Genomic DNA, 18397 nt, shown 5'->3' on the forward strand with positions numbered 1-18397 from the left:
ACTTTCCTCTGCCAGGTAATCCCCCCAACAGTTTCTAAAGTGGATCCACCTGTTGTTGTGTGGGATGGACACAAGATTACTCTGCGATGGTGATTTAACCTCATTCCCCTTCCTGACTCTCACCCAGTTTCTTGTGTCCTACACCTTGGGTGTAACTCACCTCTCTTCATGTCATATCTATGACTTTAGATAGAGAGGTATTCATTTTAACAGCCAGCAAATCACTGTCAGTAAGAACTTTGATCTCCTCTGGGCTCGATCGACTTCATCTGCACTCTCACACAACCTATGTAGCAGGCCTGTAACGGGGAATGAAGTATTTTCTCACCAGAGCTTTTGCACATTGTCCATATCTGATTTGCTTGCTAAATGACGCTTTAAAAAGTCAGATTTCAAACTATCACTCCACTTCCTCCCACTTTCAAATTCTCCAGCAACTTTTGCATCACCACAATACACACAGGTAACACCAGTTTCTGTATTGTATATAAATATTTCCCCTGAACCCTCCCCCAGGTGACTGACGGTGGTGAACTCAGTGATGGCAATGCCAATGAATATGAAGGGAAGGGCAGTAGTCTGTCTCATTGGAGTCTGGCACATTTGTGATGTGAAAGCTACTTGTTGCCCAGGACAAAGGTGTTTGATATCATTATGTACCCAGAGAGAGTGGGACAAAACATGTTCTCACGGGTAGAAAAGTCCAGAACAAGAGGGGGTGGAACAAGCAACAGACACAAAATGCTGGGGGAACTCAGCAGGCCAGGCAGCATCTATGGAAAAGAGTACTAATGCTGAGTTCCTCCAGCAATTTGTGTGTGTTGCTCGGATTTCCAGCATCTGCAGATTTTCTCTGGTTTGTGACTGGAGGCAGAACAAAGGTGATTTTCACAACAGCTGATGTAAAAGATTTTGTTCCCTTTCTCCGAGTTCCCGATCCTTGCATTTAGACAGCTGGAGCTCAGCTCTGTCTGAGAGACCCATCGGTTCCCATTCCCTCATCAGCCGGAAGCTCCCCGGGGCCCGTGTACGGATGGTGGGGCTGAGAGAGAGGGAAGAGAGCAGGACTGTCCCGGGATTGCGGGTCACGGAGTCCGGAGTCACAGCAACTACCCGAAGTCGGTGTTGAAAACGCCGCCCGGTGAGACCCCCAACCCGGAGATCCCTTCTCACCTCAACCGATCATCCGGGGCCTTTTGTGCCCCGCGCGCTGGTGAGCTCGAGCTTGGTCGGTTTAACGGCTGGGCTACTAATCACGTGACCATCCCCTCCCCCACCGCTGTCAACAGAGGAGTCACGCGATGCGCTGTTCCCATTGGTCCGAAGCGATGTCAATCATTGCTTCCAGCCAATAGCGGAGGCGGACCAGCCGAGAGGGCGTTACCCCCGCTGACACCGTCTCCCGAACTTTCCGTCACGGCGGGACAACCGTCAAAGTAAATGTCCGCTTTCTGATTTATTTCCATTTCCCTCCGAGGGAAGTTGGGGCGTTTGTGAAGCGTCTCCTGCGGCCGGAGTCTGATGTGTCGCTGAGAGGTAGGAGGAGACCGCTCGGCCCGTCGGTTTGATGCCGGTTCCCCGGGGAGGGAGAGGATGAAGACGGTGAGAGAGGGGGCGGACAGGATGTTTGTCCCGGTGGGGACAGGAGGGGCTCATCTGTGGAAATGTCTGAGCCCACGGTGGTGGCGATTCACCACATTGGGGGGCAAACACCGGCAGACTGTTGCCCTGCAAGCGGGGCCAATGGTCCGGGCAAAGTGACAATTATTTGTGTTTTGTTGAGACTGTACCGGGAATATGGTGTAAAATCCCGCTCCCCACACTAACACGGGTCACACAGACCAAAGAACAAACTGCCGGAGGAACTCAGTGGGTCGGGCAGCATCTGTGGAGGGAAATGGACCGTCAACATTTCGGGCCGAGACCCTCCCTCTGGACTGAGAGTGGACGGGAAATAGTCCGAGAAAAGAGGTGAGGGGTGGGGATGGGGCAAGAGCTGGGGAGTGAGAGGTGGATCCAGGTGAGGGGGAGGTGGGAAGGTGGAAATAGTGACGGGGGTGGGAGGTGAGTGTTTGGGGCAACACGGGGCTGCAGAAGATGGAAATTAATTCCATAGAGGATTAACAAAGAGGTTAGAGAGTATTTGTTATAGAGAGTGCAATGAAGATTCACCAGACTGATCCCTGGAGTGGTGGGGTCATCATATGAAGAAAGATCAAATGCAATAACCCTTTCATTTGGAGAATTGAGGACTGAGAGGTGAACACATTGAAATGCACAACATCATTACCAGTTGAACCAGGGATCCCAGTCTCTGAAAAAGGGGGTGGACTGTCCGGGACTGAGATGAGGGGAAATGTCTCCACTCCAAGGGGGGTGAAAGTCTGTAAATCCCCATCACAGAGGCCGGTGAAGACTCAGTGATCATCCTCACATAAAACAGAGACCAGCAGATGTGTGGAGACCGAAGGGATCGAGGAAATGAGGATCGGACAGAAACATGTGGCTGAGATGGGAGAGCAGCCGTCATCTTGTTGATGGTTAGAGGGGCTGAATGGCGACCTCCTGCTGTTTCTCACTTGATGTTTCAGTGGTCCTGTCCAGTGAGGCCAGAGGAATGTGAATAGAAATTAGAAACATAGAAAAACTACAGCAGAACATAGGCCCTTCAGCCACAAAGCTGTGCCGAATATATCCTTACCTCAGAAATTACCTAGGGTTACCCATAGCCCTCTATTTTTCTCACCTCGCTGTATCTATCCAGGAGTCTCTTAAAAGACCCTATCATATCCGCCTCCACTACCGTCGCCGGCAGCCCATTCCACGCACTCACCACTCTGTGCAAACAAGGAACTTACCCCTGACATCTCCTCTGCACCTACTCCCCAGCACCTTAAACCTGTATCCTCTTGTGGCAACCATTTCAGCCCTGGGAAAAAGCCTCTGACTATCCACAAGATCAATGCCTCTCATCGTCTTATACACCTCTATCAGGTCACCACTCATCCTCCATCGCCCCAAGGAGAAAAGGCCATGTTCACTCAACCTATTCTCATAAGGCATGCTCCCCAATCCAGGCAACATCCTTGTAAATCTCTTCTGCACTCTTTCTATGGTTTCCACGTCCTTCCTGTAGTGATGCAAACAGAACTGAGCACAGTACTCCAAGTGGGGTTGACCAGGGTCCTATTTAGCTGTAACACTACCTCTTGGCTCCTAAACTCAATCCCAGGGTTGATTTAGGCCAATGCACCGTACGCCTTCTTAACCACAGAGTCAACCTGCGTAGCAGCTTTGACTGACTTATGGACTCTGACCACAAGATGCCTCTGATCCTCCACACTGCCAAGAGTCTTACCATTAATACTATATTCTGCCATCATATTTGACCTACCAAAGTGAGCCACCTCACACTGATCTGGGTTGAATTCCATCTTCTACTTCTCAGCCCTGTTTTGCATCCTATCAATGTCCGCTGTAACCTCTGACAGCCCTCCACACTATCTGCAACACCTCAAACCTTTGTGTCATCAGCAAATTTACTAACCCATCTGTCCACTTCCTCATCCAGGTCATTTATAAAAATCACAAAGAGTAGGGGTCCCAGAACAGATCCCTGAGGCACACAACTGGTCACCGACCTCCATGCAGAATATGACCTGTCTACAACCACTCTTTGCCTTCTGTGGGCAAGCCAGCTCTTGATCCACAAAGCAATCTCCCCTTGGATCCCAGGCCTCCTTACTTTCTCAATAAGCCTTGCATGGTGTACCTTATCAAATCCAACGTTCTTCTGATGTTAGCCTTAAACTAGACTGGTGTTTAATATTGTGGATCTGTAAAAGATAAATCAGTTCTGTTTCAAATCTCATGTCACAGATACTTACCGTCTCTGCCACACTCACTCTGTACACTAGAGAGGCCACTCAGTCCGTCTGGTCCTTGCCCATGTTTCTGTTCCATATCAGTATTGTAAAATCTAGCCCTGTTGTTCACTTCACCTCTCACTCTCCCCATGATGACAGGTTGCAACTCGTCACTACTCCACAGGAGAAGAGATTTCCCTTGAACTTCATAGAATCAGAAATCTAGAGCAGATTACAGGCCCCTCGGCTCACAATGTTGTGCCGATCATGTAACCTACTCCAGAAACTGCCTGGAATTTCCCGACTGCATTGCCCTCTATTTTCCTAAGCTCCATATACCTGTCTATTGGTAATCATTTTCCAATGTTCTATAGATTCAGGATCAGTTCCTGTGGATTGGAGGGTAGCTAATGTTATCCCACTTTTGAAGAAAGGAGGGAGAGAGAAAATAGGCAATTTTTGACCAGTTAGTCTGACATCAGTGGTGGGGAAGATGCTGGAATCAATTGTAAAAGATGTAATAGTGGCACATTTGGATAGCAGTGGCAGGATAGGTCCCAGTCAGCATGGATTTACGATGGGAAAATGATGCTTGACTAATCTTCTGGAATTTTTTGAGAACGTAACTATGAAAATGGACATGGGAAAGCCAGTGGATGTAGAGTACCTGGACTTTCAGAAAGCCTTTGATAAGGTCCCACATAGGAGGTTAGTGTGCAAAATTAGAGCAAATGGTATTCGGGGTAGGGTACTGACATGGATAGAAAATTGGTTGGCAGACAGGAAATAAAGAGTAGGGATTAATGTGTCCTTTTCAGGCAGTGACCAGTGGGGTACCGCAAGGCTCGGTGCTGGGACCGCAGCTATTTACAATATACATTAATGATTTAGATGAAGGGATTAAAAGTAACATTAGCAAATTTGCAGATGACACAAAGCTGGGTGGCAGTGTGAAATGTGAGCAGGACGTTATGAGAATGCAGGGTGACTTGGACAGGTTGGGTGAGTGGGCAGATGCATGGCAGGTGCAGTTTAATGTGAATAAATGTGAGGTTATCCACTTTGGTGGCAAGAACAGGAAGGCAGATTACTATCTAAATGGTGTTAAGTTAGGAAAAGGGGAAGTACAACGAGATCTCGGTGCTCTTGTTCATCAGTCACTGAAAGCAAGCGTGCAGGTACAGCAGGCAGTGAAGAAAGCTAATGGCATGCTGGCCTTCATAACAAGGGGAATTGAGTATAAGAGCAAAGAGGTCCTTCTGCAATTGTACAGGGCCCTGGTGAGACCACACCTGGAATATTGTGTACAGTTTTGCTCTCCAAATTTGAGGAAGGACATTCTAGCTGTTGAGGGAGTGTAGCATAGTTTCACAAGGTTAATTCCTGGGATGGTGGGACTGTCATATGTTGAAAGATTGGAGTGACTGGGGTTATATACACTGGAATTTTGAAGGATGAGAGGGGATCTGATTGAAACGTATAAGGTTATTAAGGGATTGGACATGCTAGAGGCAGGAAACATGTTCCCGATGTTGGGGGAGTCCAGAACCAGAGGCCACAGTTTAAGAATAAGGGATAGACAATTTAGAACGGAGTTGAGGAAAAACTTTTTCACCCAGAGGGTTGTGGTTCTGTGGAATGCTCTGCCTCAGAAGGCTGTGGAGGCCAAGTCTCTGGATGCTCTCAAGTAAGAGATGGATAGAGCTCTTAAAGATAGCGGAATCAAAGGTTATGGGGATAAGGCAGGAACTGGATACTGATTGTGGATGATCAGCCATGATCACAGTGAAAGGTGGTTCTGACTCAAAGGGATGAATGGCCTACTCCTGCACCTATTGTCGATTGTCTAAGTGTCTTAAAAGACCCTATTGTATCCACGTCTACCAATGTCTCTGGCTGTGCATTCCACACACCCACCACTCTTTGACATCTCCTGTGCGCCTGCTTCCAAGCACCTTAAAACTATGCCCCTCGTGTTAGGCATTTCAGCCCTGGGAAAAAGCCTCTGGCTATCCACACGACCAATATCTCTCATCATCTTATACACCTGCATGAATTCCCTGCATGATTTTCTCCAGGCTGAATAAGACGATGAGCTCCCTGTGTATTTGAAGTTCTTCAGTGCTGTGAAATAATTTAGCTAAACTCCTTCTTCGCTGCTCTTTTCAATGTTTTTGGTCACTTTCACTAATTTCAAAGGGCTGTGCCTCAGACAGCTGGGTTGTTGCAATGCGCCTCTAAAGTCTGACAGCAGACTAGCAAATGAATCTTCGATGGAGCAGATTCAGAAACCAATGAGGTGCCGGCCCGAGTCAGGGCTTTGAGGCTCCGGAGAGAGATGGGGTCTAGAGTTTCTGAGGAGGAGGCGGAATAAGACCAGCAGGATGAAAGAAATGAAAGATCTACAAATGAAAGATCAGAAACATTTGCAAACCGATTGATTGAAAAAAAAGTTGGTTAATTTCTGCAAAATACTGAAGAAATCAGCGGATCAGGCAACAAATGTGTAGAGGAATAAATAGGTAACATTCAGGCCAAACCCTTTCAGCATGCCTACACTGTGTACTCCTCTGCTTAGTCGCTGCCTGAACTGCAGAGTTCCTCCAGCATTTTGTGTGTGTATGTCTCTGTATTTCCAGCAACTGCAGAATCTCTTGTGTTTTATATCTACATTTGTAAGAGGATTGTACTTTGGCATTTGATACACGTTGATATTGAGTATATTGTTTATGCGAACCGCTTTCTGTGTTAAAACAGCTGCTGAATTTTCTATATACACAAAAAAATACTTAAGTATGGACATGGAACCGGTGCTTCCAGAAACTTGTAATGGCGCCGGCATTACCCATAAATCCCTGCATTAGAAAGTTCGCCGTCGCCGAAGCACCGATCAAATGCGCAGGTGTCAGGGTTGTGACGTTGCCGAATATCACGCATGCGCGCAGTACAGTGGGCCTAAGTAGGTTGCCTGCAGGTCAGAGTGAGTTTCCGGGGTTTAGTAGGGGGTTTCAACACCGACTTCGGGACAGTTGCTGTTAATTCCGGACACCGTGACCCACAATCCCAGGACAGTCCTGCTCTCTTCCCTCTCTCTCAGCCCCACCATCCGTACACGGGCCCCGGAGAGCTTCCGGCTGATGAGGGAATGGGAACCGATGGATCTCTCAGACAGAGCTGAGCTCCAGCTGTCTAAATGCAAGGATTGGGAACTCGGAGAAAGGGAACAAAATCTTTTACATCAGCTGTTGTGAAAATCACCTTTGTTCTGCCTCCAATCACAAACAAGAGAAAATCTGCAGAGAGGGCACAGTTTTAAGGTGCTCGGAAGCAGGTACGAAGGAGATGTCAGGGGTGTTGTGTTCTTTATACGTACCGTGGGTTACTAATAACAAACCATATTCTGCAGAATTGAACTTGTATTTAACAGCAACAAAACCATGTCTTACACTGCCATGCTTCTAGATCATTCTTCATTTCTGCTCATGTTGGGAACTCTGTCCAGTCACCTCCTGACACGTGATATCACCACAAGGGGTTAGTTTTTTTATGCAGAGTGGTGAGTGCGTGGAATGGGCTGCCGGTGACTGTGATGAAGCCGGATACAATAGGGTCTTTTAAGAGGCTTCTGGATAGGTACATGGCGCGTAGAAAAATAGAGGGCTATGGGGAACTCTAGGGAATTTCTGAGGTAAATATTGTCGTCCCACCCAACATCAGTGGAAAAAGCTGCTTGCATTTACCCTATCTATACCCTCATAGTTCTGTATACTTCCAACAAATCCTCAAAGTAATGTATAATTTCCTTGTTTATGCTTAGAGCCTTTTTTAGGTGTATAGGATGATGAGGGGAATTGATCGTGTGGATAGCCAGAGGCTTTTCCCAGGGCTGAAATGGCCAGCATGAGGGGCATAGTTTTAAGCTGCTTGGAAATAGATACCGAGGGGATGGCAGGGGTAAGTTTTTTACACAGAGTGGTGGGTGCGTGGAATGCACTTCCAGCAGCGGTGGTCGAGGCAGATACAACAGGGTCTTTTAAAAGCCTCTTAGATAGGTACATGGAGCTTAGAAAAATAGAGGTCTATGTGCTAGGGAAATTCTAGGCAGTTTCTAGAGTAAGTTACATGGTTGGCACAACATTGTGGGCTGAATGGCCTGGAATATGCTGTAGATTTCTATGTTCTATGTTGAACAGTGAAATAACTTTGACTATCCAACAATCCTCGGATAACTCCCCCAGCACTAAGGATGATTTAATTATCTCTGCTAGGGCCCTGACAATTTCTGCACTACCTCCCGTAGGGTCCGAGGGAGCACCTTGTCATGCCCTGGAGATTTATCCACCCTAATCTGCCTCAGGATAGCAAACATCTCCTCTTCTTTAATCCGTACAGGGCCCATGATTTTAATGCCGCTTTTCCACACTCTCATTGACACTGTGTCCATCTCCTGAGTAAATGAGATGTAAAAAATATTTAAGATCTCCCCCATCTCCTTTGGTTCCACACATGGATTGCCATTCCTGTCTTCCAGAGGACCAATTTTGTGCCTTGCAATCCTTTTGCTTTTAATCTCTCTCCAGAATCCCTGAGGATTATCCTTCATCTTTTCTGTGAGGGCAATCTCATGCCTTCATTTAGCCGTCCTGATTTATTTCTTATGTGTTCTCTTGCATTTCTTATACTCCATAAGAACCTACCTGCCTATCCCTGTTCTGCAACTCTATTTTGTGCTTCACCAGGTTCTCAATATCTCTTGAAAACCAAGAGATACAGTTTCTATCTTTACCTTTTATTCTGACAAACACATACCCACTTTGTGCTTACAAAATTTTGCTTTGAAGGCCTCAATTTACCAAGCACACCTTTGCCACAAAGCAGCCTGTCCCAGGCCACAGTTGCCAGATCCTAGTGTCATAATTCCGGGTGTTGATCCATGTCCTGAACACATCCGCTTTTCCTACGATGCTCCTTGCATTGAAATATACAGGCCTCAGCATATTCACTGCACCATGCTCAACTTTTTCATTCCTGACTTTGTCTGAGGTCTGAACAACAACTGTCTCCACAACCCTTCCACTACCTGTTCTGTTATTCATGCTTCCATTTCCCCCTGAAACTTTAGTTTAACTCCCTCTACTCCCACCTCCCACTATGCAGCTCCATCACCCCTTTGTACTTCATCTCCCAGATCAATAAAAAGAAGGTGCATACCAGGTACAGGCAGATAGGAACAAATGGGGTACTTATGAAGTACAGGAAATTCAGGTGAACACTTATGAAAGAAATAAAAGAAGGCATGAGGTTGCCCCAGCAGACAAGGTGAAGGAGAATCCTCATGGATTCTGCAGATATGTTAAGTGCGAAAAGATGGCAAGGGGAAAAATTAATTCTCTGGAAGGTCAGAATGGTAATCCATATGAGGAGACAAAATAGATGTTGGAGATTTTTTTCTGCAACCGTATTTACACAGGAGATGGACACAGAGTCTATAGAAGTGAGGCAAAGCACCATCAACTTCATGGACCCTGTACAGATTGCAGAGGTGGAGGTGTTTGCTGTCTGAAGGCAAATTAGCATGGATAAATCCCCAGGGCATGACAAGTTGTTCCCTGGGACCCTGCGGCAGACAAGTGCAGAAATTGTCGGGGCTCAAGGACAGATAGTTAAATAATCCTTAGTGATAGGTGAGGTACTGGAGGATTGGAGGACAGCCAATGTTGTTCCGCTGTTCAAGGAAGGCTCTAAATTAAACTAAGAGATTGTACATTGGTGAGCTTGACATCAGTAGTGGGAAAGTTATTGGAACGTGTGTGCAGGAACCAGATATATACTGTAAGTACTTGGATAGATGTGGACTGATTAAGGATAGGCAGCATGGCTTTGTGCACGGTAGGTCATGTCTCACCAATCTTATAGAGTCTCTCGAGGAAGCTATCAGGAAAGTGGATGAAGGCAAGGCAGTGGATGTTGTCTACATGGACTTTAACAAGGCACTTGACAAAGTCTCATATGGGAGGTTGGTCAAGAAGGTTCAGTCACTCAGCATTCAAGATGAGATAGTAAATTGGATGAGTCACTGTCTTTGGGAGAAGCCAGACTGTGGTAGCAGATGGTTGCCTCTCTGACCGGAGGCCTGTGACTAGTGGTGTGTCATAGGGATCAGTACTGGATCTGTTGTTTGTCATCTATGTCAGATATCTGGATGTTAACATGGTTAGCTGGATCAGCATATTTGTGGCTGACACCAAGATTGGTGGTGTAGTGGACAGCGAGGAAGACTATCATGGCTTGCAGAGCGATCTGGACCAGCTGGGAAAATGGTTTGAGAAACGGAAAATGGAATTTAACGCAGATGAGTGTGAGGTGTTCCATTTTGATAGGACCTAGGTAGCACTGAGGATTGCTGTAGAAGAAAAGGATCTGGGAATTCAGGTCTATATTTCACTGGAAGTGGTGTCACAGCTCGAGGGGGACAAAAAGAAAGGTTTTGGCAAATTGGCCTTCGTAAAACAAAGTACTGAGTACAGGAGACGGATGTTATATTGACATTGTACAAGACAATGGTGAGGCCTAACTTGGAGTATTGTGTGCAGTTTTGCTCACCAACGTGCAGGAAAGATGTAAAAGAGGTTGAAAGAGTTTAGAGAAAATTCACAAAGATGTTGCCAGGTCTGGAGGACTTGGGTTATAAGGAAAGAATGAACAGGTCAGGACTTTATTCCTTGGAATGTAGAAGATTGAGGGAAGGTTTGATGGAGGTATACCACTATTATGAGGGTTTATAGATACGGTAAATGCAAGCTGGCTTTCTCCACTGGGATTGGGTGGGACTACAACCAGAGGCCATGGGTTAAAGGTGAAAGGTGAAACGTTGAGGGGAACATGAGGGGAAACTTCTTCACACAGACGGTCATCCGTGTGTGGGATGAGCAGCCAGCACAAGTGGTGCATGCGAGCTGAATTTCAACATTTAAGAGGTTTGTATAGGTACCTGGATGGTAGGGGTATGGAACTGGGCAGTTTAAATAGTTCAGCACAAACCAGATGGCCCAAAGGGCCTGTTTCTGCGTTGTACTTTTCTACGTCCACACTACACCGGATAATTTTGAAAACAAACCTTTTGCTCTTTGTTTTGACCCTCCGTCCGCACTAAAGTGGCATTTTCATCCCCCGAAAAAGGAGATTTTCAGAAACTGTCTCCAGAGTGAATAAATCTGAAAACGCCTAATATCCGTCGTAGTGTGTACGGGGTAAATGGAGAGATTTAAAAACGCTGTCATGACAACACCACAACAACAATACTTTTTCTGCTGCTGCTTGGTGCTGCGCAAGCACTGCCGGACGGCTGTTATAAAGCGCAGTCGGTGTGAACAGCGTGAGAGTTAAATTGTAAAGTGAGCTTTATTGACTATTTAAATATGCTGTCATGACGTGCCGGAACAGATCGCCGCAGCACCGCATTTTGTTGTTTTCTTGAACACAATCCCCCACCAACCTAACAATTTCAGAACAGACGGCAACGAGACTGAAGCCAGAAGAGTTAGAAATGTACTCACCAAATACCTTGACCCATAGCTTACTGAATAAATAAGTATACTCACTTTGCCCTGTTCTCTGTCCTTGCTTGTATGAAGGTGGTTTACCTATTTATGCAAGTACTTCTCTGACAAATAGATGTGTAACAGCTTAATGTAACGTTGTATTGAAATACAAGATAACACTGATGCAGACATGTTTTATACATTTAACAAGGTGCTTTATTAATGCAACAGAGTTAGTCAGTTTTTCGATGTTTGTCGTCAGCCGGGTCATGCTGTCCATGAACTCCCCGTCCATTGCCTCCATACGCTCCAGTACTTGATTTCAGTTTTAAGTCCTCCTGCGCAAGAGCCAAGAGCAATTCCTTTTAAAGTTTTCTACTCTGTAACTGGACAAACACACACCAAGTATACTGTTTCCTCTTCGCTTGTTTTCTGTGTGTCCTGCGCATACCCAGTGGGAGGAGATTCGCCCAAATATCCGTTCTAATGTGGACAGAGATATTTTGAAATATGCTTGGTGTGGATGCCTATCGTTTTTACTCGAAACTGGCATTTTCAAAATTATCTGGCGTAGTGTGGACATAGCCTAAGACTGTGACAAGAACCTGAAATAATACTAATATTCACTCTACTTCCTTTTAACAGCTGTGCAGACCAACCATACATCTGAGTAGGAGATATTTACATGGCGTTAAAACTGTGGCACTTTGAACTAACAGTACATACAAGAAAATCCCAGCTGCACGTTAACTAAGGCTATTTGCTTGGGAGTGTTTCAGTTACTGTGGGGCCAGGACCCATGCAGCTCAGTGGGAACAGGGAATAATACCAATGGAGAGAGTCAACCTGAGCCAGGTCACAGATTGGAGATGGCAGAAATATCCCATTCTTATCAAGACAGGAAGAGCATCAGAGAATTTGATAGTATTTCCAGATACCAGCACTGTGCCCAGTTACAACATAATTTCTCTCTCCAACTTGGGTTGAATTTCAATGTAACAGTATGATGCCAGATCACACCTTGGCAACTGAACTGATCTCATCTGAAATGTTGTCCTACACCCATTGATGGATTTTGTAAATCTTTTTACAGGTTAAAAATGAGAAGGAATTGGTCTCTGGGAATCTCGAGCACAACACACCAGTTTCACTGTCTCTATCCAGATATTTAAGAAGTGGAGCAAAGGATTCAGTCAACCATCCTTCCTGCTCAGACTGTGGGGAGGGATTCACTTGATCATCTTGCCGACTGGCACGCCCGTCATTTTACACAGGGGAAAGGCCGTTCACCTGCTCAGACAGTGGGAATGGATTCACTCGGTCATCTCAACTGAAGGTACATCAGCAAGTTCACACTGGGCAAGGCCATTCACCTGTTCTGTGTGTGAGAAGGGATTCACTCAGACTTCCCACCTGTGGACACACCAGTTAGTTCTCACAGGGCAAAGGCTGGTCATCTGCTGAGTTTGTGGGGAAGGATTCACATGGTCATCTGACCTAATGGCTCACCAGCGAGTTCACACTGGGGAGAGGCCGTTCACCTGCTCAGACTGTGGGAAGGGATTCACTAGATCATCTCACCTACAGAGACACCAGTCAGTTCACACTGGGGAGAAGCCATTCACTTGCTCAATCTGTGGAAAGACATTCACTCAGTCATCCAACCTACAGAGTCACCAACGAGTTCACACTGGGGAGAGGCCATTCACCTGCTTAGACTGTGGGAAGACATTCACTCAGTCATCCCACCTACAGAGACATCAGTCAGTTCACACAGGGGAGAAGCCATTCATCTGCTCAGTCTGTGGGAAGGGATTCACTCTGTCATCCTCCCTATTGACACACCAATCAGTTCACACTGGGGAGAGGCCGTTCACATGCTCAGTGTGTAGGAAGGGATTCACTAAATCATCTCACCTACTGTTACATCAGTCAGTTCACACTGCAGAGAGGGATTTCACCTGCTCAGCTTGTGGGAAGAGATTCCCTCACTCTTCCACCCTACAGAGACACCAGCGAGTTCACAGTGGGGAGAAGCTGTTCACCTGCTCAGAATGCGGGAAGGAATTCACTCAGTCATCCCACCTACGGAGACACCAGCGAGTTCACACTGGGGAGAAGCCGTTCACCTGCTCAGTCTGTGGGAAGGGATTCACTCAGTCATCCAACCTACAGAGTCACCAACGAGTTCACACTGGGGAGAAGCCATTTACCTGCTCAGAATGTGGGAAAGGATTCACTCAGTCATCCGGACTACTGGCACACCAGCGAGTTCACACAGAGGAGAGACCATTCACCTGCTCAGACTGTGGGAAGGGATTCACTCGGTCATCCGATCTGCTGGCACACCAACGAGTTCACACAGGGGAGAGACCATTCACCTGTTCAGACTGTGGGAAGGGATTCCATGGATCATCTGACCTTCACAGACACCAGCGATTTCACACTGGGAAGAAGCCGTTCACTTGCTCAGTCTGTGGGAAAATGTTCACTTTATTATATCACCTACGGAGTCACCAGCGAGTTCACACTGGAGAGAGGCCGTTCACCTGCTCGGACTGTGGGAAGACATTCACTCAGTCATCCGACCTACAGAGTCATCAGCGAGTTCACACTGGGGAGAAGCCATTCACCTGCTCAGACTGTGGGAAAACGTTCACTCAGTCATCCAACCTACAGAGACATCAGCGAGTTCACACTGGGGATAAGCCGTTCACCTGCTCAGTCTGTGGGAAAACATTCACTCAGTCATCCCACCTACAGAGTCACCAGAGAGTTCACACTGGGGAGAAGCCATTCACCTGCTGTGAATGTGGGAAGGGATTCACTCAGTCATCTAACCTTGTGACACACTGCCGGGTTCACACTGTGAGAAACTTTCAATAAGCTGAATGCTGGATATTTGTCCATCATCGTTGCTGAATGCAATTTTGAGAGTAACTGTTGGTGCTGAACTCTGCAATTATTGCTGCTGCTCACCACACCCAGATCTGCACCCTGGTCACTGGGCATGGGAGGAGTTTTTTCTGTGGCACATTCACCTCTAATGGGACTGGAGTTTAATATTCTGGATCTGAGACAAATAAATCAGTTCTATTTTAAACTCTGTCTGTGGTACTTAGTGAATTTATAACACACCTAGTGTACAGTAGAGAGTCAACTCAGGCCTGCTGGACCCTGCCAGTCATTCAGTTCCACAACAGTCCTTTTAAATCCTCCCCTGTTGTTCTCCTCTCGCTGTCCCTGTGGTGATGGGTTCCAAACAGTCACCACTCTGTGGGTGAAGAGGTTTCCCTTGAATTCTCTGCAGACTGAAGAAGTCGAGCTGACTGCAGTTCTGTCTGACATGTTCATCGCCCCTCTAATCTCTGGGCTGAGGAAGAATGACATTGGGAGTTAACCTCCTTATTCAGGGCTCATTTCCACATTATGGGTCATTTTCCCTGCTTCTAAAGGGTTGTTAGAAAACACCACTGTCCTCTGAAGACTGAAAGCAGAATGGGAAACCATTAGTTGGATGTTCAACAGAGTAGGGTCAGAAACCAGGGGCGGGTTTGCACAGGGCGGTGTTAGGGGCTCTGGACGATGGTCGGATTAAAAACGTATGATGAGAAGGGAATCAGCAGCGGGGTGTGGCAACGAATGACAGAGTGGAAACTTTGGAAGCTGATTGACAGATAAAATCTTTTGTCTGACACAAACAATACCTGTGGTGAGGTGCTCCACTGGTCGAGAAAAGTGTGTGTTGAGAATGGTTTGTCTACTGAGGGAGTTGTTCCTGTTGTTTATCCTGTAATATTATATCTGGATGGTTATTTTAGATTATCCTATCTGTAATAATGTATTGATTATCATATAAATTGTGAGATTCTGTCCCTAACTGGAACAGGCTTGAATTTATGGTGCCTTAATGAAGTGATGGTGGTCATTCATGAGTTTGTATTTCAAAGCAAGATTTTGGTGAATGATATTTGCCACTTGATTGTACCTGTGTAAGCAATCAGATTGAGTTAAACTGCTGCAGGATCCTGGAATGTGTTGGATTGTGTCTGGTTTCTCTTGGCATTTTCTGCACTTACTGCCTTGTTGGTTTGTATTTCATATATTTTCATTTTTTTATTTCCTTTTGTTACCCACCTTGTCCTGTATTTCTGCAAGAAACCCCTCTGTTTCTGGGACGAGCTCTCCAACTCTCAGTCAGGTGCTCGATGCTTCTTTGTCAACATCTAGTCTACTCAGATCGTTGAGATGTCTCCCATGGAAGATCATTCTCATTCCACTGGTTAATACTGACATTGACTTTTTTAATAAAAATATCTTGGTCCCATTTCAATCAGTAAAATTTTCATAGTGACGATTCATTTTTCTGAGTTGGCCACTCATTTAAGTTTTCTGGTCTGTATATCTTATCACGATTGCTTATACACACATGGAGTGCTGAACCCTGTTCAGTTTTGATGAAAATATATACTTAGAAGTTTTAGCTGACTGTTGTGTGATTTCTCTTTCGTGTGTGTTATTTCTCTTCCTCCTTCTGTCCAAGGTAGTGTTAATCTAAGTGGGTTTGAGTATAAATAGTCTTTTCGAAAGTTTTCTAAAGTTCTTATTTATCTTTGTAAATTTTACTGATTGAAATGGGACCGTGATATTTTTTATTTTAAAAAAGTCAATGTCGGTATTGATGAAATTGATTATTGCCGTTGTTGTATTTGTTAACAATTGAGCTCTGTTTGGCAGGGTTTTTTTTTGCCTTGAACTAAATTTTGTCAAAGGTTTTCCCTATTTCACACTACTTTCTATTGTCTTTGCTTGTTGATATTCCAGATACGTGGGTATCAAGAGTCCCGATGAAGCGTCTTGGCCCGAAATGTTGATTCCCATCCATAGATGCTGCCCGTCATGCTGAGCTCCTCCAGCACGTTGTGTGTATTTCTCTAGATTTCGAGCATCGGCAGGTCCTCTTGTTTCCCAGATACTTATATGTTTCTTGAAAGAACAAGCTGGTAGTGGGGTTGTGTGGCTTATGGTAAAATATTAAATAAAATCATTAGACGTGGCAAGTGTTGTAAGGCGTAGAATCTGTGGGTAGAATTAAGGAACAGCAAATGTTTAAAAAAAATCCCTGATGGGAATTGTATAGAGACCCCAAACAGTAGTATGTGGTCCGCAAATGACAATGGGAGATAGAAAATGCCTGCCAAAAGGGCAATGTTACAATAGTCATGGAGGATTATCATGCAGGTGATTAGGAAAATTAGGATGGTGTTGGTGTCAAGAGGAGGAATTCCTAGAATGCCTACAAGATGCTTTTTTAGAGCAGCTCATGGTTGATCCCACTTTGGGTTCAGCTATTCTGGATTGGGTGTTGTAATGAACCGGAATTAATATGGTTACTTTAGTTCAAATAACTCTCAGGGGCAAGTCATCTTAATGTGATCAGATTCACCCTGACATTGGAGAAGGAGAAGCTAAAGTCAGATGTGGAGTAAAGAGAATTAGAGAGGCATGAGAGAAAAATTGGTCAATATTGATTTGAAAAGAACACAGGTAGCGATGAAAACATTTGCAATGGCTGTAATTTCTGGAAGCAATTCAGAAGGCACAGGATATATACATCAGAAAGAGTAAGCAGTATTCTAATAGTAAGGTGGTAAACCCATGGCTGATAAGAGAGGGCACAGAGCAAAAATTACTAGGAAGTTAGAGGACTGGGAAGCTTTTAAAACCCAACAGAATGTAACTAAAATAATTGAGAAGGAAAAGATGGAATACATAGGTGAGCTTGCCAGTAATATTAAAGAGGATACCAATTTTTTTCTTCAGTTACATATAGTGTAAAAGAGAGGCGGAAGTGGATATCAAACCACTGGAAAATGATGCTGGAGAGGTAGTAATGGGGTGGGGGTGCAAGGTGATGGCAGATGAACTGAATAAGTATTGTACATCACTCTTATCTTTCAAAGACACTGGCAGGAATATGGAATTCGCAGATGTCACTGGTCAGAATGTGTAAAGTTACATTAATCGGGAGAAGGGTCTTGGGAAACAGAGATGGTCTGGAGGTAAATAGATCACCTGGACCAGATGGTGTACACCCCAGAGATCTGAAATGGTGACTGAAGAGATGTGGATGCATTAGCAATGATCTTTCGAGAATTGTTAAGGAAATTATGTCTGAAGAAGTTTTTTCCTTCACTACTCCCCCTCTCCCAGTTTCACCTATCACCTACCACTTCTTCCACCCAATTCACCCCCAGACTCTGACGTGTCATCTTTTTTCCCCCAGTTCTGATGAAGGGTCTCGGCCCAAAACATCGACTGTTCACTATTTCCCATATACGCTGCCTGGCCTCCTAGGTTCCTCCAGCATTTTGTCTATGTGTTAGTTGGATTTCCAGCATCCACAGAGTTTCTCCTGTTTTTGATAAAAGCAAAAGCAGGGTCATATAATATAGCAAGAAAACAGTGGGAATGAGAGGATTGGAAAGCTTTTACAAACGTACATAACCAACAGGAGACAACTGAAAAAAAAAACACAGGAGAGACAAGATGAAACATTAAGGTAAGTGAGCCAATAATATCAAGTATCAAAATTTGTTCAGGTATATAAAGAGCAAAAGAGAGGCAAGAGTTGATATTGTACCGCTGGAAGATGATGCTGCGAGTTAGTAAAAGAGCAAAGAAATAGTGGTGGAATGTAGTAAGTATTTTGTGTCAATCTTCACTGTGTAAGACACTAGCAGTAAAAGACCATAAGACATAGGAGTAGAATTAGGCCATTCAGCCCCATCAAGTCTGCTCCGCCGTTCTATCATGGCTGATCCCGGTTCTCACTCAGCCCCATACACCTGCCTCCTCGACATGTCCTGTAATGCCCTGACTGATCGGCAAACTATTAGCTTCTGCCTGAAATGTACCAACAGACTTGGCCCCCATCGCCGTCTGTGTCAGTGAATTCCATGGATTCACTGCTCTCTGACTAAATAAAAT

The 18397-nt window shown here is 45.3% G+C and overlaps 1 protein-coding gene across 2 annotated transcripts; it reads left to right on the forward strand.

Moving 5' to 3' along the window:
* Positions 1-1432: 1432 nt before the first annotated feature.
* LOC140208341 (uncharacterized) lies at positions 1433-14484 on the forward strand. Of its 2 annotated transcripts, none has more exons than XM_072276938.1 (2): positions 1433-1536; positions 12501-14484. In XM_072276938.1, exon 2 carries the CDS (start codon positions 12908-12910, stop codon positions 14291-14293), a length of 1386 nt encoding a protein of 461 aa, XP_072133039.1. In that variant the 5' UTR covers positions 1433-1536; positions 12501-12907; the 3' UTR covers positions 14294-14484. The 2 variants fall into 2 exon arrangements, with proteins under 2 accessions (XP_072133039.1, XP_072133038.1); XM_072276937.1 differs by lacking the exon at positions 1433-1536 and adding an exon at positions 1831-1971.
* The last annotated feature ends 3913 nt before the right edge of the window (positions 14485-18397 follow it).

Source organism: Mobula birostris, chromosome 13 (genome assembly GCF_030028105.1).
Source record: "Mobula birostris isolate sMobBir1 chromosome 13, sMobBir1.hap1, whole genome shotgun sequence".
Taxonomy (NCBI): domain Eukaryota; kingdom Metazoa; phylum Chordata; class Chondrichthyes; order Myliobatiformes; family Myliobatidae; genus Mobula; species Mobula birostris.